At 45.5% G+C, this 25,913-nt stretch overlaps 1 protein-coding gene across 15 annotated transcripts in view; it reads right to left on the bottom strand.

Annotated features, from left to right (window-relative positions):
• The window catches only part of AFDN (afadin, adherens junction formation factor), a 126,371-nt gene that overhangs the window by 17,570 nt on the left and 82,888 nt on the right, over positions 1-25,913 (bottom strand). For all 15 annotated transcript variants that reach the window (XM_081829317.1, XM_081829314.1, XM_081829313.1 and 12 more), the window contains 8 exons: positions 23,518-23,621; positions 21,138-21,224; positions 6,246-6,311; positions 5,960-6,033; positions 5,413-5,531; positions 3,804-3,998; positions 3,093-3,184; positions 2,570-2,755 (listed from right to left, as the gene is read on the bottom strand). In XM_081829317.1, coding sequence (XP_081685443.1) covers positions 2,570-2,755; positions 3,093-3,184; positions 3,804-3,998; positions 5,413-5,531; positions 5,960-6,033; positions 6,246-6,311; positions 21,138-21,224; positions 23,518-23,621 — 923 coding nt within the window. The remainder of the gene's footprint in view (positions 1-2,569; positions 2,756-3,092; positions 3,185-3,803; positions 3,999-5,412; positions 5,532-5,959; positions 6,034-6,245; positions 6,312-21,137; positions 21,225-23,517; positions 23,622-25,913) is intronic.

Genomic DNA, 25,913 nt, shown 5'->3' with positions numbered 1-25,913 from the left:
CCCTCACACGCATCTGCAAAGGGGTTCCTCCCGCAACTGACTTTGAAAGGATGAATGTGTTTAGTGTAATTACATGAAGAGCAACAAGATTTACTCCCCCGTAGTAAAATTCTGAGTAAGAGTCATGATCCAATCTTAACCACATCAGCCATGGTTCCACCAGCTGACGACTGACTTTGGGAACACTCCAACAGAGCTGGGCACACGCCAGGACGAGCCAGGCATCCGGGTGTCTCTGTCCCCGTCTCAGAAAGGTACAAAACAGTGTGTATGTGTGGAAGAGACCAAAATGAACACTCTTCCAAAGGGCTAGTCTCTGCACAATGGCATGTCTAAAAATTGTTTCAATTGATAGAAATGGATTCACTATGATGTCAAACATTTTTTTTCCTATCCTTTTAATATGCAAAATAGAAAATGAAGATGCAAATCTGGAAAATAAGCTGTTTCCTTTCCTTAAAAAATAAGCCAACAACAAAAAAATGAATTAGCACTTGAAGAAAACAGCAGCCTGAGAGAAGAATGGAGTACTTACTGCCCACGTTTCACTATAGCTGTACTGTGCCCACAGAAACAGTTTCCTGCTCGCTGGGCCGAGTCCAGACCCTCGAACAAGGCGGGGGTTAGGGGCACCGAACCCTGGGTGGTCAAAACTCCACACGCAACTTCTGACTCCCCAAAACTTAACTACTAACAGCCTACTGCTGACTGGAAGCCTTACGGAAACATCAACAGTTGATCACCAAGTATTTGGTATGTCTTATTATACACTGTATTCTTACAATACACTCAACTACAGAAGAGAAGGCATCATTAAGAAAACCATCAGGATGAGAACATACATTTACAGCACTGTATTGAAAAACATGGGCATAAAAGTGGACATGAGCAGTTCAACCGATGTTGCTCAAGTCAACAGTATCATTCAATTTCCTACTATTTGTAGGAACAGATACTTTTATTAAAATACAAGATGTCAGAGGTCCCGCCTCAGACTCTCCACCAGCTTCTCCTGCTGCTGCCAAACCGAGCCTCCTGGATCACTGCCCTGCTCTTCCGGACTTCACGAGCCCCCTGGTGCCTTTGTTGCATTTCTCCATGTCTCCCCTGCTAAGTCCTACCCTGAGGCTCAGTCATGTCAAGATCCACATAAGTAACCCATCGACACGCTGACCTCTCAGCATCCTGACTTCCCCTTCTAGCTCATTTATCTCTGAGGTGAGGCAGAAGCAAACAGCAGACATACACTATGAACCTAGAGGCTTAATAATGGTATTCCTGTCAAATAGGGGAAGACGTGTAGATGCTCATGACACAGGGGAAGGAGATTTTCCTAAGGGCTAACAAAATATGCTAGAGGAAGCAGGGCACACAAGTACTTCACTGTGAAAGAGAAATCTGGAGGAAGACCTTCTCCGCCAGCTCCAGCCAGGCATCCAATGGTCCCAGACAGATTTGGGGGGGGGGGGGGAGGAGTGATCAGGCCTCCCTAGGAAACAGGCAGGAGGGCCCCGTGGACAAGATGACAACATCTGTGACCTCAGGATAATTTCTTGCCCTCAGAGAATGTGGCTCTTCCTCACGGCTACTCGTGCCATTCCCCGTGCCTGTGAGCCCTCCTCTGTTCTCCCGGCCTTCCCAGCTCAGCTCAGCTGCGCCTCCATCCCTGGGCTCCTCCAACCACCTCAACTAAAGCACCACATCCAGAATTCACTATCCAGGATCCGTATTTGTTACATATCCTAGACTGTGCCTATCTCTACGCATACGTTTGATTTCTTCTCCCAGTCTTCCACAATGCAACGTTATCTTTCCAAACAGAAAAACACATCTGATAATGTTCCCCAGCTCAACGACTCAAGACTGATGCTCCCCTCTCTAACTTGGATAAAACCCCAATTCTGCAGCTTATCACTTCAAGCCCTTGCTGTATGGTTCCAGGCTGCAAAGGCCTGCCGCTGCCCCCTGCCCCGAGCCTGGTTCCTGCTCAGCGGCACATCTCTGTGCCTTCTCACTTGGTCTGAAAAGCTCTTCTGTTCAGAGAGCTGTAATGTAATGCGGGAGCCCGGGTGCTAGTCACACCGAGACTGAAAGGTAGCTCTGCCTCTCAGTGGGGACCCAGATCTCCAGCAGGACTTACTACACTATACTTACTACACTTTATCTGTCTCATTTCTTAACCACATCATTAGTTTTACTGGCGGGGACCACGGTTATGTCTGCATCCCAGTGCCCGGACAGCTTCCGGTGCAAAGAAAAACACACATCACTCATTTCTCACTCCTTGAATCAGGAATCCTGCCTCACAAACTGTAATGAAGGTGTAATATTACTAACCCTTCACTAATCAAATATCAAGGGAATAAAGCATTCCTTTTCATATTTAGTATTCCTTCCTATCCACTCTTCCTCAGTTAACCAGGAAACCAGGGAAGAAAAAAAAAGGTATCAGTCTCAGTGCTGTCCTACAGAGAATATCGACTGTATCTCTGAAATCATCCAGATTTTACCCTGTCAAACTGGTTTATCTTTGACGGCTGCGAATGTTCATGGACTCCTTCTCTCTAACCTGAATTGCAATACTGGAATGATTACTGTCTGCGTGCATGTGTGGCTTCTCCTCGTAATTTGGCCACTGGTTCTGAGGAGGAGCCATCCGGTCCTGGGATTTGGAAGCTGGGAAGGTGAAATACTCTCTGGTGTACGTCTGAGTGGGGATGGGGTAGGCCTCAGGTCTCGGTGGAGGGGTCTGTTCCTGTAAAATGGGAAGAAGAAAGAAAAGTGAGCTTTTGGCAATTTGTACATAAACTAATTTAATTTCCAAAGACCTGTTTTAAAATATAGTAGATACATTTAAAACTGTGCTAAAAATTAAAAGTGTTTGATCCTATACGGAGAATAATGAAAAACCTTTTATTTTGCCCTGACTTCTTAACTTAAAGCTAATTTCCTTATTATGTTAAAAATGAAGAAGCCCCCAGGAATTCTAAACACTGCTGATGTGCAGAAGAAATGCACGAGGAGACAGTTCAGGGATTCTGCGGGAGGCCTGAGTTTTGGCTGTAGTGAGGATGTTCGCTTCACTCTCACACCTCAGTGCAGAGGTTCCCGGTGGAGACAGACGTTATCTTAGCTGTTGTTCCGGGGGCATATGCGCTCTTCCCTCCAGGGCTAGGAGGCTGATCTGTTGGAAATAGACAGGGAAAAGCAAGGTTTTTTGTTTTTTTTTTCAAGTATCACAATGTTTATTCCATGTCACGTGACAAGAGCTCTTTAAGGGCAGTGAGGAGTCAGCAGAGACCGCTAGAGGCCACGGGACAGATCAGGGCTCATCACACCCTCTCCTCTCTCCTGAATAATCAGAGCCCAGAGCTACCAAGCTTCATCGACAGACCAGGGACTGGCAAACATTTCTGGCAATGGGACAGACAATAAATATTTTAGGTGCTGCAAACTTTGTATGTGTTGTATATCCTTCTATTGATTCTTCTTCTTGTTAACAACCCTTTAAAAGTATGAAAGCCATCTGAGCTCCTGCTGGCAGCCTGCCAGCTCCTGCTAGCGACAGGATCAATGGCTCGTCTAGAGCATCCACTGAATCAAAGTGTTCTAACCTCGTTTTCATTTTCTATTGGAAGAACATTACTTTTGATATCTCTCACAAAAAGCACATTTCTGTTAGCCAGGATATGCAGGTAATCCTACTGCTTTGATAACTAAGCAAGCACGGGGTGTCCCCCCAACACGGACGGTGACTGAGCATGTCCAGGCCAGGGAAGGACAAGCACAGTGACCCTTCTTACTTGCCACGTTGGGGCTGGAGCGGTGATCAGCCCGGTTCTTCATCAGTCTGTCGTCACCTGGCAATTTCTTAGGTTCGCTGTATTCTGCCCAAGGCAGCTGAGGGCTCTCAGGTGACCCGTTTGGAGCTGAATTATTGTAGAGCTCAAAACCTTCACTCTTCGGTCGGGGTTTACCTGAGCCACGACGATCTGAAACTGAAATCAAAGTGCATTCAGGCTCTCCTCATTTATTCAAGATTTTAAACACCCTATTTAGTCTTTAAAGAGAGATGAATCTATAAATATTTAAAATTCTGTAAGACCTTATTTTTAGCGAAGAAATAAGGTAATTTTTTTTATCTAAGAGTAAAATCTTTCTCAAGAACCTTAAAAGCAACACTTAAATGGCACTGATGGGAAAAGGTTCTCTTTCCAACCTTCTTTTCTCATAAACTCCACCTGTTAAGTCACAAGGCTACTTTTAAAGCAACTTTTTAAAAGATACACTTCCCTCACTTTCTGAAACACACTCCTCCTTTTAGTAGCTGGCACTGCCATCAGCTGGCGTGACCGTCCACGCTCTACTTCCGGCTTTCATGTCTCCCTGTGCGGCAGTGTTCTCTGTTCTAACAGCTTCCCTCTGACTTCTAACTCATGGTCTGGTGTGCTTCTCGGAAATGACCCTAAGCTGTGACATTAGACCACCAATATGGTACCGTCCTGAAAAAAGTGAGAAATATGCTGAGTTGAGGTCTACACTACAACACATGGTTGTGTGAAGATACACGGTTTATTCCAGTAAACAGCAGGCCCAGGTTCTCAGAAGCTTTGGTTGCTGTCGCTGTGCTACCCTTAGGTCGACTTCAGGTCCTGGACTTGGTGGAAGCTCCCGGATCACTGACTGATGAAGAAGGGAGCTCCGCCAAGGCCAGACCGAGCGGCTGTGCACAAAGTTAACAAAGTAAACGCGAAGTATATAATGATTTAAAAAGATAATGTGAGTCCTAATGGACTTTTCTCTGTGATTTCTGAACTAATCCTTTTTAAAAAGCCTTAAATTTATATTGGTTTTATTCTGAGATTTTTGACGTAGGTACAAAATCATGGTTCCCACCAACAGATTACTTTATCCGAATAACTGAGCTTTTAATTTAAAGTGAACTACATGTAACAGGATAACCATGTCCTGCACACACAGGACTGAATATACTATTCATACACACACTCATATACGTTGTTTCAGTAGAGAATCCTGCTTGTTCTTTGAAGACTTTCTATCCCGCATCACCCGCTGACTACGACTAAGTGCCTAGTGCAGGATGGACGGAAACCCTCCAGCAGCCAGCCAGTCCCATGGGGGTTCCGGGAGGGCGGGAAGATAGTGCATCACCACGTGGCCAGACACTGAACGCTGCCCTTGGCTACTTATCCCGGGCATCTTGCCGAAGTGCCTGCATCCCCAGCTGGGATGGTGAAAGCAGTAGCACCTAATCTAGGGTTTTTGTGGCTACGAAGATAAGGTCAGGACGGTAAAATGCCTGGCATGCGGTAAGTGATCAATACAAGCCAGCTATTACTGGCAGTGGTCAAAGGAAGAGACGGCATGCAATTCTCCCCAATGAGCTCTTACTTCTTTGCATCATTGGGGACGGCTGATTGAGCAGGGTGGCGAGGCCGTGATAAATTGCTCCCTGCTTTGCGACTTCTAGTGTTACCACAGAACTTGTTCTTGTCATGAGTTCTGCCGCCCTAGGAAAAAGAGAGTAGCACAAACATAAAGAAAATGTCACAACGACAGCCTGTGACCAGAGCAACCGACGGCTATTTTGAGTAACAGTTCTGACCTTCAGACAGATAACCTACTGCCCATTCCCTTCCTTTAAAGATTAACTAAGCACACATCTCCTATTGTCATATTAAGAACGGTAAGATGATACTCAGACATTCCCAGGACGTGCCAAGAGTATGTTTTTTTTAAGCTTCAAAGAAACTGCTCCAAACCAAAATACATATTTATAATCTGCTAACAAATGAGGTGTCATGTACACTGGTTTACATTTAAAAAGGTGAAGAGTAAGGGCACAGCTTTTTAGCATTATTTTTTGTCTTCTAATTCCAAACGTGAAACATCCCTAAACACGTTAATATTCAGCTTTAAACAAATACATAAATGATACCTTTCTTGAGAGAGTCCTACCAGACTTCGTCCGTCCACACTGAGGAGCTGGTCTCCTGCAGCCAGGCGTCCATCCTGTGCACACCCAAAAGGCATGTGTTTTGGGCGGTGGGGACAGCCAAGGGCAAGAGGAGGAAGAGGAAAAGTCAATGGCAAGGAAGCTCACATTTGTTTTTTCAGCAAACAGTCTACATGGTGTTTTATAACAACACATAGCAGTGGGTCATAGCAGGTCATTTGCTGACTAGGACATACTGAAAACTTACATCTTTAAAAATGACACTAACCCCATCAGCAGCACCTCCTTTTACAACAGACTTGACATAGATTCCAAGTTTATCTTGGCCAGCACCCTAAACAAAAACAAGGCAACACTGCTTGAAAATACACAGTAAAAAATACAATCCTCAGTAAAATAAAACAAAAATAAAAAAAATAAAACTAGTACATAGATAATTGCAACAAAAGTCCTGGTTCTTGCTTTTACATGAAAATTAGTACTAATAAAATTAACACTCTATTTGGTAAATATAAAGGAACGAACAGGAAATGTACCTATTTTATCTTCCTAAATCAAAGAGTACTTACTCTGGAAAAATCGATTATTAATAAACCAGTTGATGAGATGGCTAAAGTTTAAGTGAGCTAAAGCTACCCTCATGACATATACTATTAATCACTTAGATACAAAAGCAATTTACTATAGTATTTTTATATTCCAATATTTGCCTATATCCCCTTATTTTATTTCCAAAGCTGTATTTTAAAACTTAAGAAAAAACTTCTTGTGGCATCCAGGAAGGGGGACTTAGGTAGTAAGGGAGGATTCTGTAGAAAATCCTGTGCATCGTTTCAACTGAAGGATCATGTATTCTAACTCTAGATGAATACGGAGCTAGGAGCCCCGATCCACACGGAATGCACATCAGGACAAGCAGCTTCTGTGAAACAGGTTTCAGGAGCACATACAACTCTTGTACAGAATCACCAACATTCTACTTGGACACTCCAACCAGAACATAAAAATCCATTATGGATAACTTATTGGAATGACCGCAGGAAGCAATCGCATGCGTGAAATCTCACCTGGATAGCACTGCCCATGTTCCACAACCAAGGATACGGGTCTTAGCTCAGGGTAATTTCAATAGTTATGAAGTACTGGGTCATAAATAAAACATATAAAAGGTATCCCAGAGAGTTGTAGATACAGTGATTTCAATAAATGACTTAATTGAAACAAATGTTCTACAACACTCTGGAAGTACATAATTTCCACTGGAAAACTCTTCATTCCTCCTTTTCGCTAAGAGAGCCAGTTTGGAGACTACCGTCTGACTGGGGAGCTCTCCCCTCAGGGAAAATCCAGCATGTAGCATGCCACTGTTTCATGAGCCTAAAACCATCTATTACGTATCTCATTATGAAAATGGCATAGGATGTCTCAATTTAACAAAACAACTCAATTTTGGGAAACCGTGTGTTTCAAGTTTCATGTGGTTACATTACCTGCGGGCTGAGTTTACAAAAGTTCTATACAAGGTAAAAAATCAAGTCCTCTCTTTTGCAGCTCCCCACCCTCTGGTCTAGGTTTTCCCATCTGTTCACCTCCAAATGTTCCTCGGTGTCTGTCTGTACCATATCCCCTCGCTGCACATCTCCTGCCCAGCCCCAGGCACCCGACTGCCTACCAGACAGACGCATCCCCTTACAAATCATCCAGCACTTCCAGTACAACAGGATAACCAAGTGCAAGCTGACACCTCTGCCTGGTCCTTCTGCTCCCCACCCCCTCACCCCCCCACAGACACAGCACTGAGATAGTTGGCAAAGCTTGTACTTTAAGTTTGAAATTCCACAATAAAAAATACATAGAGTAGGCACTCAATAAATGGCAACTTCCTGAATTTTAGCATGTCACTTAGCGAGAGAGAAACAGAGCAATAGATACACCTTTTACCTGACTTCGCCCAGGCCAATCCTGGGTTTCCCTGAACCTAGGGACCTAACATGCAATCGGGGGAATTACTTCTAAGCCGGCCCCACCCCGACCCCATCTGTTATATGACATAGGGTATTCCTTCTCATGTCATCTACTTAAATGATTTTTCCCCAATATATTCCATACAATCTGCGATTGACTGCTTAATTCAACAACTCAGCTATTTAAATGACAATTTTACTCCTTCAACAAATATTCACTGAATGCTTCCTTATACTATCCTAAGCTCTGTACACACATCTGTGAACAAAGCAGACAAACACCCCTGCCCTCATGAAGCTTATATTCCACAGTAGTCTTCCCTGTAGCTGTCTAATAATTTTGGCTGGGGCACTGAAAATCCCCTTCTTTTCCTTTTCTGCAAATGCTGCAGGGTATTTCCTTACAGCTAATACCTGAGGCCAGATTGTTTCTCAAAGGTTCTAAGCATAACTACCTGTTTCCTGTGTTCTGTGTCTGACCGAGAGCAAAGCAATGTTCACAGCATTTCAGGATACAGTTTTAGTGTGAATGGGTGGGCACTTACATCTTCATGATGTAGTATAGACCATAAAAATTGTCCTTTTAAGAAGATGCTTAATTACTACCATCTTTGAAAAGAAAAATGTTTACTAGTAATACTAATAGCATATTTTTAGTAACAGTGATATAAATAATAAAATACCAAATACATACATTTTTATAAAAATTTTTAAATTTTTAAAAAGATTTTAGTTATTTGACACAGAGAGAGAGCATAAGCAGGGGAAGCAGCACACAGAGTCAGAGGCAGAGGGAGAAGCAGGCTCCCAGTGGGGAGCCCGATGCGGAACTCGATCCCAGGACCCTGAGATCATGACCTGAGCTGAAGGCAGACGCTTCACGGATGGAACCACCCAGGTGCCCCCCAAAATATATACATTTCAAAACAATAAACCAAGACCTCCCCCATTGCTGGTACTCTTTATAAGAAAAAATATTAATAATGAAACAGATAACATTTATTTAGACAAACTGTAAGAGGACTCTGTCTTTCTAAAAATCACAAAATGGAATGATAAAAGAACAAGAGAAAAAAACCGTTGCTTCTCCCTCCGTCAAGGCCCTGCTCACACAGCCTCTGTTGCTCCTTTGTCACAATTCTCACTCTGGGAAGGGGAGTTCCACACTCAGCATGAACGGAGGAAGCTCCACTGCAATACTCCTCTCTGCCTTCAGCCTCTCGTTCAGACCAGGAATCACACCCCTGAGGGGAGCTACCAGGCCCCACATTCCATTTTAGACAACTGATCCAGGCTTCCATGTGGGAGACTCTGTACGAACTGCAAGTACTATGTAAATTACCGGAAACCCCGTAGCACCTTTCGAGAGGCAGTTTAGGATCTGACATGCGATGTGAGGTTTATGAAGTCTACGTTCAAATATTCAAGTAAAACTGATCATGTAATATAGATACTGGACAGAATCATGACCGTCACATCTTTAAATTCAGGCAGAAGTTTCCAGCATAAATCTCCCAACAGTCCTGACCAAGCCCTCCTTGTCACTGTCCTGCTGGTCCCCTCCGTGCCACCTGCCGCAGGAACCCCTTCCTGAAGCACGCCCCGCAGGGCTCCTGACCCAAGACCAGCGCAGCTGCCCGCCTGTGCACAGCACCACGCCCCCCGAACCCAAGGTCAGGCTCTCGCCCCTCTCACCACACGCTCGGCCTGATCCAGATGCTCCTTCACGTGCCCCCATTCCATCCTGCTTCCGTGTTCCTGCCTTTGTTCACGTTGTACTTTCCACACAAAACGTCTGATGCAATCTGTCTGCCAAAACGCTTTCGTCATTCGATTCCTGGGCTCACCTGCCACTATTCACCAAGCCACATAGCTTCCCAGCCTCAGGATGGATACAAGCTCTCTCTCACCTATGTGCTATGTTCCTGGAACAGCTGCTCTGTCCCGTATTCCAGCTGACAGCACAGACGGCTCCCCACCGCCCGCTTTCCCTGGTCGCTGCCTCCTCTCCTCCTACCATGTGGTCGACAGCGTCCTCTCAAACCCTGACACGGGGCAGTCCAGAATCCACTGAATGAGTACATCAGTATCATATTCGTGGGGTTAGGAAGCAGCTGACGCAGCTATCACAGACTGAGCTGGTAACACTGGAACGTTCCTAGTTTAACAAGGAGGAGCCCTAAGCATTTCTGACTACGGCACCACACATACTGTTTCCAAAGAAGCTATCTTCCATTACTGTTGTTGGGTAATGGACGATGGGAATTTGTCTAAGTTCTAAGCTATAATCACGTTAATTCCAAGTTCAATTTATCAGTGTATCTGCTACTCAGAAAAGGAGATCTTCATCTGAGGAATCACGAGACAATGATTCTTAGAGACCTCAACTGCAAAGACCCAGTAGGCTTCCAAAAGGTCCTTTTAAGGTTGGTCATAAAAACAGACTTAATAATTAAGTCACTGACGGTGCATGATGAAATACATAAAAAAAAAAAATACTCTTGGGGGAGGGTGATACACAAGTGAAGAATGTGGATCTAGAATATTCTAAAGAGGTATCCAAGCTTTGGTTAGCATCTGAATCTTACTAATGTGGTCTCAATCTTGCACTACTTACCTAGAAATACTCTTTATTTAACAGACCCACTGCTTACATTTCTGTAAACATGTTGCCATTCTGCTAACCTTTAACCTTCTCCTGGAGACATGGTCCCTTTAGCAGATCTACTCCACTGGAACTCCCTTCCATCCTCCCATTCTGGCCCCCTCCCACCTCTGCTTATTTGAATCCTATCCATACTTCACGTGCAGCTCACTGTTATAAACTGGACATAAAAAACTGCAGTACAATTGTTGTACAGAGAAATGACCAGTTCCACTGGTTATTATTTTAGAAAAACAAATCTACAGATGGATACTCAGAAATCAAAGAAGTCTAAGGAATTTATTTTTAAAGATGTTATTTGTTTGACAGAGAGAGAGCGAGCACGAGCAGGGGGAGCAGCAAAGGGAGAGGGAAAGCAGACTCTCCGCTGAGCAGGGAGCCTGACTTGGGGCTTGATCCCAGGACCCCGAGATCATGACCTGAGCTGAAGGTGGACGCTTAATCGACTGAGCCACCCAAGCACCCCAGAAGTCTAAGGAATTTTCTAACTATACACACACATACACATATGTGTGTATATACATAAAATCAACATGGGTAGTTACTTTCAACCCAGAACACCACAATCTCTGGCCAACTCCAAGGGGACCCAATGTCTCCACCTGGCTGCAGCAGCCCTGGTCTGGAATGTCCACCTTGACAGGTTGGACAGAGGAGCATATAGGTGCTGCTTCCTCCCTGCTAATGCCACTTGGACTGGGAACAGCTCAGCACCGAGGCAAACTTACCACCCGGCAGGCGGCAATAACTCCTCTTAACTTTACGAAGCTCTCACTACCTGCCCCACTTCATCTGAATAAAAATAAGATTATACACTATGATAAAAACTGTATAAAGCAAAATTATTTCAGAAGCATTAAGCCACTTATGTCTTATTTCTGAATAATAATGCACACACTAACCTAGCCTAGGAAGACTGAACTTTGTACGGCAAGTCCATTCCTTTTCTTTTTTTAAAAGGTTTCATTTACTTATTTGAGAGAGAGCGCACGAGGGGAGGGGAGGGGCAGAAGGAGAAGGAGAAGCAGATTCCCCTTCAAGCAGGGAGCCTGACGTGGGGCTCGATCCCAGGACTCTGGGATCATGACCCGAGCCGAAAGCAGACACTTAACTGACTGAGCCACCCAGGTGCCCCAAGTCCATTCCTTTTCCAATTAAGAAAGGAAAATGGGGTCCAGGAAGTTTTTGCTGCTACATACCAATGTAACATTATCTGTCAGTAAAAGAATGTAAATATGAGCTATATAAACATTAACCAAATGTTGGTGCAATGGCATTAGATACTATGAAGACTGTGCTGTCCGGTATGGTGGCCAGAGACCACACGTGGCTTTACTGAGCACTCAGAATGTGGGAATGTGGCTAGTCCAAACCAAAATGTGTACTAAGTATACAACATATACACACATCAGAGCTTTGTACGGAAAAAAGAATCTAAATATATCACTAATGACTTACGTTCACTACATGCTGGAATCAGTAACATTTTGGATATACTGTGTAAAATAAAATACATTATTAAAATTGATTTCAGGGTTTTTTTTTGATGCAGCTAATAGAACACTTAAAATTACCTTTGTGGCTCACACATTCTATTGGACAACACTATTCTAAAACTAGACTTTTCATCTATATGTTATTAGTAACCACAAGTACTAGCAATAAACTTATAATTATACAGACAACTGGGTAAAAACAAGACTTTACCACAAGAAAATATATGTCATAAATAACATCATGCACCCTGATTTCCAACCATGAGAAGAGTAACCATAATCATTAAAATGGAAAGGCTAAATAATTTTAAGGATTACTTGTTTAAAGCTACTACCTAAGCTGGTATTTGAAGATATTTCTGTGTTTTTAGTCTTTTATTTGTAAAATTAAAAGATTAATCAGAAACATGCAGATTTATCCATTCCCCATTTAACAAATCAAATTCTTTTTTTTCTTATTTTTTAAGATTTTATTTATTTATTTGAGAGAGAGAGAGTGTGCAAGCACAAGTAGGGGGAGTGGCAGAGGGAGAGGGAGAAGGAGGAAACCCAGGCGCCCCTCAAACTCCTTTTTAAGGGTCTCCTGGAAAGCAGTTATATATTTCAAAGGCACCAGGAATTATGAATGACTAAGTACAGTTTTGGAATTTAATTAAACTACTGAGAAGTAAATTTTTAAGTATCAAAGCCACATTTTCCCTTCCAAAGACACTTTGAGAGTAACACGGTGTTCCAGTGCCAGAGCTGCCCTTTTTTGGTGTCTGTGCTCTCCAACATCACTCCCGACTCCTAGAGAGTAGAGAATGGGGACCAAATATGCCCCAGCCAGGCCGTGCAAATGAAACGCAAAGAGCTAGATCCTCAGTCCTTAGAAAAGCAATTAAAATGAAATAACAGAGATCACATGTGTGATCTTAGTGCACCTTGAATCCGCTTGTCTTTCCTTTCAAAGGGAAAGGAGGGGTTGGAGAGGGAGGTGGGATCACTGAGGAAGAGGAGGGCAGGGCAGAGAGAGGAGAGGTTTAGCAGAAATATACTGGGGTACTGGGGTTTCCGTGTGGAAAAGGGCAGAAGAAGAATGGCAGTAAGTTAACAGAAAAGGTTCCCAAATACAAAGATTGAGGCAGAAATAAGAACTCAGCAGCTACATGCGCCATACATTCCCTAGAACTCGACGAGACGCGCCCGTGGCTTAGCTGCTTACGTGCGGCGTGAGGACCGGCTACAGGCAAAAGGCCGCCCCCAGACAGCTGGTCCCGGCTCTCGCTGGCGCACCTTCGGGAAGACGGAGGGTGAGGTCCTCTCACCTCGGGCACAGAAACCCAGTCAGAGGAACCTACTCCTCGAACGCCCAGTGACCAGCTGAGTGTGTGGGGGAGTATGTATGACTAACAGCATAAAAACATCATTAGCACACAACCCCAAAAAAAAAAAAGGCAGCAGGAGGAGGAAGGAAGATACGCCAGCAGAGAGTCAAGCCTATTGTTTCCAGGGCTAGAGACCCAGTCTGGGCTCTTTACTGAAGGTTCCAGAACAACAGTGGGTTGGGAGGACCTGAGAGCCCAGCAGCATTTAAAACTCATCAGGATGTTCGGTACAGCGCTCTGCCCACGTGCTCCTTTCTCAGGGTCTGAAAGCGGCTTTGTTTCTCATCAGACAAGGAGTTCCGATTCGTAAACTATTAAAATTAAGAATAGGGTTTTAAAAACATTGAAGAGCTCTCTCTTCTTGTTGGGAATTACCTTAATTCTGAAACAATCAATTGTAAAACTCGTTCTTGATACACATTCCACCCTCAACAGCGCTGCAAGCATGAGCTAGGTGGCAAGCTCATGCAAGCATGAGCACCAGACAGGTGGGATGCCGTAAAGGAGTCTACGCTTGGTTTCTGTGAACCAGCCTCCAGGTGCAGCTCTGTTCATGGCTTATCCTTTGCAGAGAACACAAAACACATCCCAGGGGCGCCTGGGTGGCTCAATCATTAAGCATCTGCCTTCAGCTCAGGTCATGATCCCAGGGTCCTGGGATAGAGCCCCGCACTGGGCTCCCTGCTCGGCGGGGCGTCTGCTTCTCCCTCTCTCACTCCCCCTGCTTGTGTTCCCTCTCTCGCTGTCTCTCTCTGTCAAATAAATAAATAAAATCTTAAAAAAAAAACCACAAAAAACAAAACACATCCCATCTATCCTTTCCTTCTTTTTAAAATGAAGGAAATGACCTAAATAGGGGACTCTTAAGTTGGGTCTCTCAGATGGGCTGCAGGAGACCCGCAGTGTGCACTGCACGACGGCAAAGGTGGAGGGCTTTCCCGAGATCTCAGAGTGGTCTTGGAATGAAAGGACTGAGACCAATACAGGCGAGCTCCTGGCTTCTGTCCACTGCTCATGCAGGTGTGCCCCGTGCAGGGGTGAGGCCTGACTCCCAAGCCTTGGCTGAGAGCAAGTGGGCGAGGCTGAGGCAGTCTGGACCTTCCTCAGACTGGGATGATCCACAACCAATCCCCTGCACCCACTGAGCCACATAAAGATCATTTCTTACCGTGTGTCCTATCATGTGAAATTGTTCTGCTTTAGAGCATTAACATTTAATGTTTCTATTACGTTAATACTATAATAAAATCCAGTAATTCCATCAATCCAAGAAATTAGCGCTTAGACTGTTATTATAAAATAGGTAAAAAATTATTCTTTTATATAATTTACTATTTTGCTTTTAAAACAAAAATATAAAACATTATTTCCAAATTCACGAACACTAGCCATGGAGGGCACTAGTCACTTCATACAACTTAATGGAAAATTATTTCTGACACTTCCACGGAAGAAATTCTGCAGTCGCACTGGGTACTTTGAAACTGATTTTAAAACGGAACCAAAATTTCCTGACTTCATCTTTTTGACTAGGTTTTTCCCATGTGGTCACAATAAGGACATTAAAGAATGTGATTAAAGAATGTGAGAACGAAGGTCTCAAATTCTTCAAAGGACTTAATTGTAGTTCATGTCAGGAATTTACTCTTCAAACAGCGAGAAGGTGGTATATTAATAAACACTGTTTTCATCTTCTCCTAAGGCATAGGAATCTTTCTTGTGTTTTAAGCTAATTAAAATTTAAAAACTTAAAATTAGTATATAGTCTAAAAGTACAAACTAGAACACCTTTAAGACACTATTCAACTGTTCATTTTTAAATAAAATAGTAAAATATCCTAAGTACCTTTAAGATGGTCACTTTTAGGTTCACTTTCAGCAAAAATGGGTTTTAGAGGCAGTAAAAGCTACCTAACGCATCCACAGGAAGTTACGGCGCTCCTGTTTTCTCAGCAAGCTCTACAACGGCACCCAGCATTACTTTAAGCAATCTTCACCATATTATGATCAGCAGGAGTACATTTATGGGTTTTTTTTCGTGTGTATGTGCAAAAAGGATATAGGAACCTTTTATTTTTATGAACCTTAAGAATGTGCAACATTAAAATGCAGAGCAACAAAATCCTGGGTGTGTAATTACAAGCTACAGTAAACGGTTGCTTCATAAGCAAGTTAGTTATTGGCAGGTTTAAACAAGTTCTAATGGAAGCAGCAGCATTCTTGGAAGGATCACAGTTAAGAGTTTGCCCAAGAACATCCACGTCCACAACAGCACCCTCAAGAAACTCACCACCGATCCTGTTCTTCCGACAACAGAGAACCACATTCTGATCTCAGGACTACAGCAACTTCTCGAACTGAGGAAAAAAACAACTGTCTGCTTCCCTCAGTTTTCCACAGCAACCAACAGAGCTGGTCTTTGAGGACCCGGATCCGCACAGCTCCGAACTGGACATTAGGACACCGAGCGGCATTTATCAGCACAGGCTGCAGCGAGTGCCGCGCTCAGACTCTTACGTAACCAGTCAGCTCTGACTTGCCTTCACTTGGTACTTTATTAAACTTTAAAAAGAGCTAGGAAAATAAAGAGGGAATTGTTTGTATTTTAAAAATCCAAATTAAACAGGAAGCATCGTGTTGTCCCACAGATGAGTAAGAAGGAGCATACTAAACTTCCCCAAAAGCAATGTTTTAAAAAAGTAAACTGCACACACATACTGTTCCAAATCATCTGGATTTCATAAAACTGAACCGCATTGTGGAAGGGGCGTCAGGGAACTTAACATCAAAACATCATCCAGGCTCACAGCAGCTAGCCACACACTAATTAGGAAAAAAATCAAAAAAAGACTAGGCCAGATACAAAGACCACAACAGCTTAAAGAAAACACAAACTACACAGACACCAGTAGGAGTTCCTGGGGCCTCCAGGTTCTTCTTTGCCAACCATGCGGCAGCAAGGAGAGAGCAAGATGACAGACGGCACCGTGCGGCCGGCGCGGCTTGTCCAGCGTGATCTGCTCGGGGCTCCAAGGCTGTGAGGTGCACATGCAGATCCCGTGGCATCGGACCAGCAGAGGAAGCAAGCTGAGCCCTGGCAAGAGGGAAGTGACAGCTCCCAATCATGCTGACCCCCCCCACCGTGCGCCGGCTGGCCTGGCACTTAAAACACATTCTTGAAATCCCGAAAACAAATCTCTTTCTACTGTTATAATTGATGCAGACCTATACGATGTATCAGCCTCACGGCGCTGCTTTAGCAATGCGTGTAAATTAAATGACTTCTGATTTTTATTGCTGAATGTTCCTTTTCTAGTACCAAAGACATTACAAAGAAGTCGGAGAAAAACAGGTTACGTGAAGCACTGGGGAACTTCGAGACTCCTGTCTCGTTTCAAGAGCAGGCATAAACGCCCTGTTCCTGTCTTCGAGGGGCACACTGTGCACTTAACAGACCGTATTCTTTGAGTTACTTTCTCTAGAGCATCTGTCGGTGTGCTGACATCCAAATTCTGTCTGCTCCACAATATCCTCACTCCCCTAGCGAGACCGGTGTCCCAGATCTCCAAGGTAGCCTGCGCAAACTGAACACCTGACTCTCTCCCTGCCCCAGCCCCACTTTCAGTGCATGCCACTTCCAGACGCCCCACGCTGAGCACAGAAGCACGGTGCAACCTGCTACTTCTCTCTTCCACCCACCACAGCCAGTTCATTCATCACACGGAAAGCTGTTGTTCCACAAACATGCATCGGCACCTACGATACTCCAGCAGCAAGACCGAGGGCCCGACCTCAACGACGGCTCTACCCCTCCTCCAGCCGGCCGACCACCTGCCTCCGCGGCCGCTTCCTGGGCCGGCGCCTCCGGCACTTTCCATCAGCAAACTGCTGGTGGCTTACCCCCACTGCAGCTCTGCCTGCACTCCTGAGCCCCTCAAACCCGTGCTCTCTGAAGGACCAACAATAAACTTTCAAAACCCCACTCTGATCCTGTTGTACCTTTATCTGAAACCCTTCAACAGCTACTTCTCTGGCCGATACTAACATGCACAACCCCGTCAAGACCGCACAGCCGCCCTCCCGCACTGGCCACCGCCCTGTGGCCGCAGCAGAGGTCGCAAGGCCCACAAAGCAGAGAACACTTGCCACCCGGCCCCTCGCAGAAGCGCGCCGACTCTGCTGTGCGAGCTGCGGTCCCAGCTCCCCGTCTCCCAGACGCACCTCGGAAGGCCTGCCCCCCGCTGCTGTGCTGCAGCCACATGGCTGCGCCTTTGCCCGTGGCCCCTCTTCTCAAGTTCTCTGCCCACCGCCCTCTACCTGGCTAACACGTGCGCACCCTGCAAGTTGCTGCTGAAAAGGCATTTCCTCAAGAAGGCCTTCACTATCTCCACTCTCCACGGGCGTTTAGACATTCAATAAATACCCCTGGATAATGACCTCTGATGTCATTCACTCTCCCCTACTTATTTCTGCCTCACACCTCAAATGACCAAGGGTGTATGTACCGATAAAGATATTCTCGGTGGGAGAAACTACAACGAGAGCCAGGTGCATACTTACTTTTATTAAATCTATTGTTTAATAAGCTGATGAATTAACCACCTTAGCATTAAATCTTTTTTTTTTAAAGATTTTATTTATTTATTTGACAGAGAGAGACACAGCGAGAGAGGGAACACAAGCAGGGGGAGTGGGAGAGGGAGAAGCAGGCTTCCCGCCGAGCAGGGAGCCCGATGCGGGGCTCGATCCCAGGACGCTGAGATCATGACCCGAGCCGAAGGCAGGCGCTCAATGACTGAGCCACCCAGGCGCCCTGGAATCTCTTTTCAAAAAATTTCTTCTGCTTCTAAATTTATACTTTCACTGTGGAAAGTATTTAAAAAGACCAGAAACAAAAACAGTGTGGAAATCCCTGAAATGTTGGCGAGGGTGCCACCTTCCCAGTTTAGAAAAGGAAGGAGCAGGCCTGCCGAAGACACTGAGCAGGTGCCCCCTGTCCTGGGTTCTCGGGCTCTGAGGGGAGGCCTGCGGCAGGCGCCACATGGGAAGCTGGCAGGAAGGCGAGCGGGCTGCTTTCAGAAACCAGCTACAGCCGGTCTGCCGTAGACGCGACTCAGGCGCCGCGCTCTCCGTCTCAGCTTCGGGCAGTAAAGTTTCTACCTAACTTCCTGTGTTGCTCCTAGTCCCCATGAAGCCCCAATTCTATAATCCTATATCCCAATTAGAAATGCTAACACTGGTATTTTCCAATTTTATCTACAAATCTTTTTTTTTTTTTTTTAATGTGTCAGTACAAAAAACACCACCAACAGAAACCTAGAGACTTCAAAGTTAAAAACTGAAAATTATACTTTATTTTTACACAGCAGGCACTTGGTATTCTCTACTGGAATAAACAGCACCCTAACAATTAGCTACTACTTTCACATTGAGTTTGTTACTCTATTATTAGTGAAAGGAACAAAAGACCTCCTCTTAAGACTACTACACAACCGGAAGCTAAATCCTGCATGTTCCCAACTGACGCGAAGCTAACGGAAATCAGTCACCGTGCTACCACGATTTCTTAGCACAAGTCACAAACACTTCTGTAAGAGCGAGGATTCCAGAGTCATTTCTGTTTTTATGACGAAGTACCTCCTACTGACTGGAGGGAGAACACCATTTTCCCCACGCTTCCTCGCGTGAATGCAGACGCACACAGAAGGCACAGGAGCTCAGAGGGGGTGGGGGTCAGCACAGGTGGGAGTGGAAGAGGTGAGCAAGTGCAGGGAACCACCACCAGGACAGAAGCACAGCCACGTGGCCAGCAGCCACGGTGGTGGGCGAAGGCCAGGCGGGCCAGCTGTCCTCACTGGTCCTGGCCCAAGCACCTCCACACAGAGACCTGCTAACGGGGCCTCAGCTGAGGTCCTGTCCTCTAGGCTCACTCACTGCTTTCTCACTCCTTCCCCTGCTCCAGTCTATAGACTGGAGGTGGAGGGACCCTTCCTGGCAGTGAGAGGACTCTCCCCACTGCCTGCCATCTGACCCTTAGCAGGAACCATTCCTGGGGAGGATGGAGGCCTGGGGCCAGTGCCCTCCCTTCTACCTCTCACCCACAGGCGTAGGTAAGTGAATCCAGGCGTGACTGTGACTTCAGCCCACCTCCTTGTCCTAACCACCCACTGACACCTGGCTGCCCGGCAAGAACAGAGGCCAGAGGGGGCCGCAGGGGCCCGCATGCAGCCTCACTTTGTACACCATGCCTTTACACGTTACAGGAAAGGATCAAAGACGCTTACGTAAATCAGACTTCAATCTTCAGAAAACAGGTTTTTCTGTACCGAGAGAGAGCATAACTTTCTAAGCTGAAAAGGATGGAGGTGCTGATGAACGGTGGCCCTGCCATCCCACAAGTTAGTACTTCAAATCCCAAGTAAGATGAATACTGGAAAGAAGATCCATATACATAAACACATAATAGGAAACACACAGGCTAAAGTTTTCCTGTGTATCTGAGTGTGGCAAGGTAATTTTTCATCCTGATATTTTTTTTTCCCCTAAAAATGAGCATTTGATTCAGTTGGTAAGCAGAGAAAATAGTCCACGTCTAATACCTTCTTATTCACAACTTCCAAAGTTTTGAGTTCTGGGTCCATTAAGTTAGAATAGTCTGGAAATATGGCACACCAGCATGAGCCTTATCAGGAGTAAGGGACTCTGGACTACGAGCTGGGCCAACAGGCTCTGGACCTACCCTCTGGCCCATCCTGGGCAACCCCACAGAACCTGGCGCTGCAGAAGCAGACTACTGAGTCCACACCTAACAAAGGCTCGCCTCCGCCAGCCGACTCCCACCTGGAATCCCACCTGCGGTCCCAGGTTCCTCCAGTCATCCTACACACCACGCCCTTCCCAGACACAGCTTCCTGAAATGCCAGTTCCATCATGGCCCTTTCCTTTCTCTGTGGGGTCTACAAGACACAGTGCAAACCCCTCAGCCGTCAATCAGGAGTTTCCAGAATCACTTGAGCACCACTTCCCTCACTCCACTCTCCCTTAGCTGTACCCGGCTTCGTGCCATCCCTACTTGTCCCCAACTACTCACTCTGAGGTTAGCTGGGACGCACTTAATTCCCAACGCCCTGCAAGTGGGTCTGCGGCACTCGGTACGGAGTGGGCCCACGTGCAGCCCAGGGGAAGGGTGCAACCTCCTAGGCCCCACGGCACACCCCCTGGAAGAGAGTGCCTAGACAGGGGAGGCAGCAGGCTGCCGGGGTAACCAGTATGCGGGGACGCGTCCGCGTACTAGCACCTGAGAAGACGTCCGGTGCCCGCTCCCAGCATGTGCGAGACCTAGCTCCTGTCTCAGGCTAAGGGATCCTCTTCTCCTGTGCCTGCTGTGGCTCAAGTTCTGACCGCCTGCTCCTCAGGAGCACCCCTGACTCCACATCAAGGTCACACTCTCTACGGCTCCTGTGTTCAGAGCAGGACGCCATCCCTCCGTTGCCTGGGCCTGAGCGCCGTGGCCTCTTTCATGTAACACCACCGACCCCCAAGAGAAACAGAAGTGTAGGCGCACTTCGTCCTCAGGCAGCGAAGGGCTCCCACACACTTGGCCGAGCGCTGACTGAGTCAAGGTCCAGGAATGGAGTGTGACAGCTCACCTCACCCACGGTGCCCTACCTTTGCTGCAACGATGCTGAGGCCCATCCCATTTTGCTTTTTAAGAGTCACAGTGATTATTTCAGGTTCTTTCCTCAGAGGCTGAGCCTGAAGGACGAAAACAAAGGTTTATTTTATGGCTGAAATGAAGTGTTTCTAGCTTAGACAGTCATGTGGTAATGGAACAGACAACGAGCAAGGATTACAGATACTGCTCATGGAGTAACCCGGGAAAAGGATCAATACTCTCGACTCAAGAGCCTCGAAGATGAAACTAGTCATAAATGCTATTTAAACGTTAAAGAACTTAATTTAGAAAACAAAACTACACTTCCATTACTATCAGATTAGAAAAACCCAATCATAGAAATGAAATGAAATTGTTACTTTACCACCTTTCAAAATAAATTACTAGGTGTTTTTTAAAGAAGAAATGTAAACCTATTTTCCACCATCTATGGGGAGGTCAGCAAAAGAGTCATAACAAAGATGATCACACATCTGTCTCTTGGGAGAATGCAGGCGCCATCTGAGGTCAGGCCACCCCATGATGTGGGCACCACCGTTCCAAGTACTTTGGGTAATAAAGTCACGGCTCAGGGGCGGAGGTCAGTTCTCAAACTGACCCCTAAGCAAATGAGGAACTGCCCACTGAGGCTACATGTTAGACACGTCACACGTCACCCAAAGAATAAACAAAATTACAGAGGAAAATTACTAGCGCATACACACTGAGGGATAATTTAATCAGATACGTTAAGTATGAAGGCACATTGCCAACAAGTGGCAATTATACATGTGGGTTGTTAAGTTAGAACCAAGGTCAGTGAGAAAACGCTTTAAGGAAAACAAGCAAGATTAGGTGACATTACAATTTTTTTTTCTTTTAGATTAAGACTTGAAAGCTCCTGAAGGATCTCTGAATACACTAGGAAGATGAAGAAGGCGTGATCCCATCTACGAAGGGACTTGCTGTCCTATAAAATATGGGAGTTGGGAACTGCTATCACTCGGGATGCGGCAAAAAGCTCGCGAGGCCGAGAGAAAGCGTGAGAGGCACACTGTCGGTGTGTCAGTGGATACACGCCATCGGCTCTCCGATGGGACAGAGCTACCGTCCACTAACTCAGCTGCTGGAGACGGCAGGACACACACTCCAGTCTAAAGCAGGCTACTCAGTCATCACAAATAATTACTTGGAATTTGATATACAAAACACATATTACATGTTTTAAGTATTGCCACCTTACACAAACTATGTTTTCTTAGAAATTAGGTACATAATAGGCACACAGTTTTGACTGACTACTGGTTGATATTTGAGGGTGGTACAGGAAGTCTCTGAAGCTTCAGAAGGTATCTGGCTGTTTTCGCACACCAGAATCTCTAAATCTTGGCGGGTCAGGCGTGCTGGACAATTCCATGCCTTCTGAGAATCGGTGGACAGATGAGTAAGTGGCCACATGCAATCAATCACACATAACACACTGACCCTGACCCATAGGAACTTCAACAAAAGTACGGTCACATCTGTTCGCTCCTTCAAACCCTTAAGTGGCTTAAAGATGAAATGGCAATTATAGAAAGATATTTAAATGAAACTCAATAACAAAGTTCGAAAAGGGAAAATTTCATCTGTTTCTATTAATCGGAGATATGGCAGTCTATGTCATACAGGACAACTGTGTCTGCTGTCATGTTCTAGGGCACAGGGAAACATTCTCTGTTGTTTAAAACTCTCTATAGGAGGCAAAGCAGAATTTTCCATAAAATGTGTGAAGCTAGCAAATACTAGGATTGACTTCTCTTCCAGAAGATACAAAATATCAGCAAGTGATTTGATACGTATTTAAAACAAGGTAGAACCAACTATAAGGTGAAAATATTTCTACCAGAGAAAAAAATTTTTTTTTAATTTTTATTTATTTGAGAGAGAGAGCAGGGGGAGGGGCGGAGGGAGAAGGAGAAGCAGACACCCTGCTGAGCAGGGAGCGCACCGTGGGACTTGATCCCAGGACCCAGAAATCATGAGGAAGGCAGCCGCTTAACCGACTGAGGCCACCCAGGCACCCCTAGAAAAACATTTTCTAATAAAATTCGTAAGGCTATCGTATTAATATCTTTTAAAAAATATGTATTAATATTAAGGCTGGTATAGCTGTGGGTAGACATATTCTTTATTTTAAAAAATACTATTTGTTTATGGACAAAAGTGTACAGACACGGCCTAGAATCATGGTTTCAGATTTTTTAAAAATAAAATTAGTGTTTAAAGGTGATTTTAAAATATTTTTGTCACAACAATGCTCACTATAATCAAAGAAGGAGTTTACGTTACATTTTCAAACTGTAAGGAATACAGGTTAGTCTGTACTCCGCCTGTCACCCTCACAATACTTACCAGCTCCGTGTTCTCACGCAGAAGATGGCTCTCGTAATCTGCACCCTCAAAATATATTGTCCAAGTACCTGGTGAGCGTGCATGAGGAATTAACCTGCAAAATCCTGAGGAGAAAACCAGCAAATTATAAAACTGAAAAGCACAGCATGTCAGCCACATAATCTTCAAGAAGGGAAGCAGCATCACGTGTCAATTGCTTAATATCTAAAGATGACATTTATTTTTTCCTACTCTACGTACATTCATTTCCTCTCAAAACTGAACTATCAGACATTTAAAATCATTATTTGTTTTCGTCCAATGGAATTCAACAGCAAGCTGAAAAGTGAAATTGGTCTCCCCTTTTTTTTTTTAAAGAACTTTTCTCCTTACTTCTATGAGAAATCACTGAATTGCATGGTAACTCCTTCCTTGCTGACCAAGCGCTCAACAGTACCCAGAATGCCTTGCACAGCGGAGACCAGAACCACCACCAGTGCACACGTCTGCCCACAATGTCACACCCTGGGCTCTACGGTTTTCAGGCAGGACTCTGACCTGGAGGATGGACCCCTTCTCATGACTCTGTCCAAATTTCCTTACTAGCCACTTAAATTTCACACAAATAAATTGCAGAATCATTTTATAATGTTTTAAAGAGTATCTATGACATTCCCATCATGAAGAAATGACATCTGTACAGAACTAAGCCTTTTGATTCATAACATGTCACTCTTCATTTTGTCAGATCTTATTCTGTGTTTCTCGGGAATTTCTTTTTTTTTTTTTTTTGTAAACGATTTTATTTATTTATTTATTTGAGAGAGAGAATGAGAGAGAGAGAGAGCGAGAGAGAGAGAGAGAGAGCGCGCACATGAGAGGGGGGAGGGTCAGAGGGAGAAGCAGACTCCCCGCTCAGCAGGGAGCCCGATGCGGGACTCGATCCCGGGACTCCAGGACCACGACCTGAGCCGAAGGCAGTCGCTCAACCAACTGAGCCACCCAGGCGCCCCTCTCGGGAATTTCTTGACAAAGTCATATCACACAGGCCTTGCACAATTCTTAAATGTTCTCCAAAGCAGCCTGGTCTTACTAATATTAGCAGCCAAACAACCACGCGGAGCACAGGACGTGCCCGACGTCACACTGACCGCTCTCGCCAGCACACACAGCCTCAGCTAGTCCTCAGAACTAGGACTAGGCCCCACTCTCCCACTCTAGGATTCCACCAGTGAGGGGAGGCTGCCCATTATTTTGGGGCACTTATGAGGTTTTTTGCAATAAGGGGAAAAGGAGACGTCACAAAAACACAGTTAAAATAAAGATATAAACTTAGAGTATTTTTTTTTTTTAAATCACTGTTTCAATCCATTTTCATTAAAATACAACCTACAACTTCTCTTTTCCCCACTTGAGGGGACTGTGATTATCACGATTTTGAAATGAACAATTTTTATTATTTTCTTATTTTTTTCAAATGTCAAGGCTGGATCACACATCAGACAGACAGGTCTCTTAGGTGAAGGAATGCATCTCCGATCAGGTATGAGTCTGTGCTGGTTTTATAGCCTTCTCTCACACGACTGTGTTACAGGACAAAACAAAAGGAGTATAAATTGAGAACACATAGTACTTCTTTATTTGGCTTACAAAGAACTGAGCGTGAAGAATTAAAAACACTGATGTCATACAAGAAAACACCCAGTTCTTTGTAAGTCTTGTAAAGGCACCTCTGTAATAGGCTGTGTTACCATCTGACACATATGGAATAACGTGGGGACGCCAAGACCATGATGAAATAGCACATACGTCCTGAAATCAATCATTCAGGGGACCCGCAGGGGAAGTCACGGAGTAAACTTCACCAACAAGGCAAGAGCTCACTCTTCCCAACTTGGCCAGCCTCTCCTCCATGGCACACATTACAAAACTGACAGCTGTGTGCACACCGCAAATCACACATACAGATCTGAAAAATGCTAGTAAATTAGTCTTCCCGTGTGCGCCTTCACAAGGACTCGGTGAGGAAAACCCGACGCCCAGCGGCCCCACGTTAGGTGCTGAGTGGTAGGGGGAGCCTGCCCCCGCCCCGGGACTGCAGGTGCTGAGGGGTAGGGGGAGCCCGACCCCCCCGGACTGCAGGTGCTGAGTAGGGGGAGCCTGCCCCCCGGGGACTGCAGGTGCTGAGGGGTAGGGGGAGCCCGCCCCCCGGGGACTGCAGATGCTGAGGAGTAGGGGGAGCCCGCCCCCCGGGAGTGCAGGTGCTGAGGAGTAGGGGGAGCCCACCCCCTGGGACTGCAGGTGCTGAGGGGTAGGAGGAGCCCGCCCCCCCGGGACTGCAGGTGCTGAGGGGTAGGGGGAGCCCGCCTCCCCAGGACTGCAGGTGCTGAGGGGTAGGAGGAGCCCGCCCCTGGAAC

Source organism: Leptonychotes weddellii, chromosome 8, assembly GCF_054177405.1.
Source record: "Leptonychotes weddellii isolate Sample4059 chromosome 8, ASM5417740v2, whole genome shotgun sequence".
Taxonomy (NCBI): Eukaryota; Metazoa; Chordata; class Mammalia; order Carnivora; family Phocidae; genus Leptonychotes; species Leptonychotes weddellii.
The sequence above is the reverse complement of the archived record's forward strand: the minus strand, read 5'-3'. Positions and strand labels throughout refer to the sequence as shown.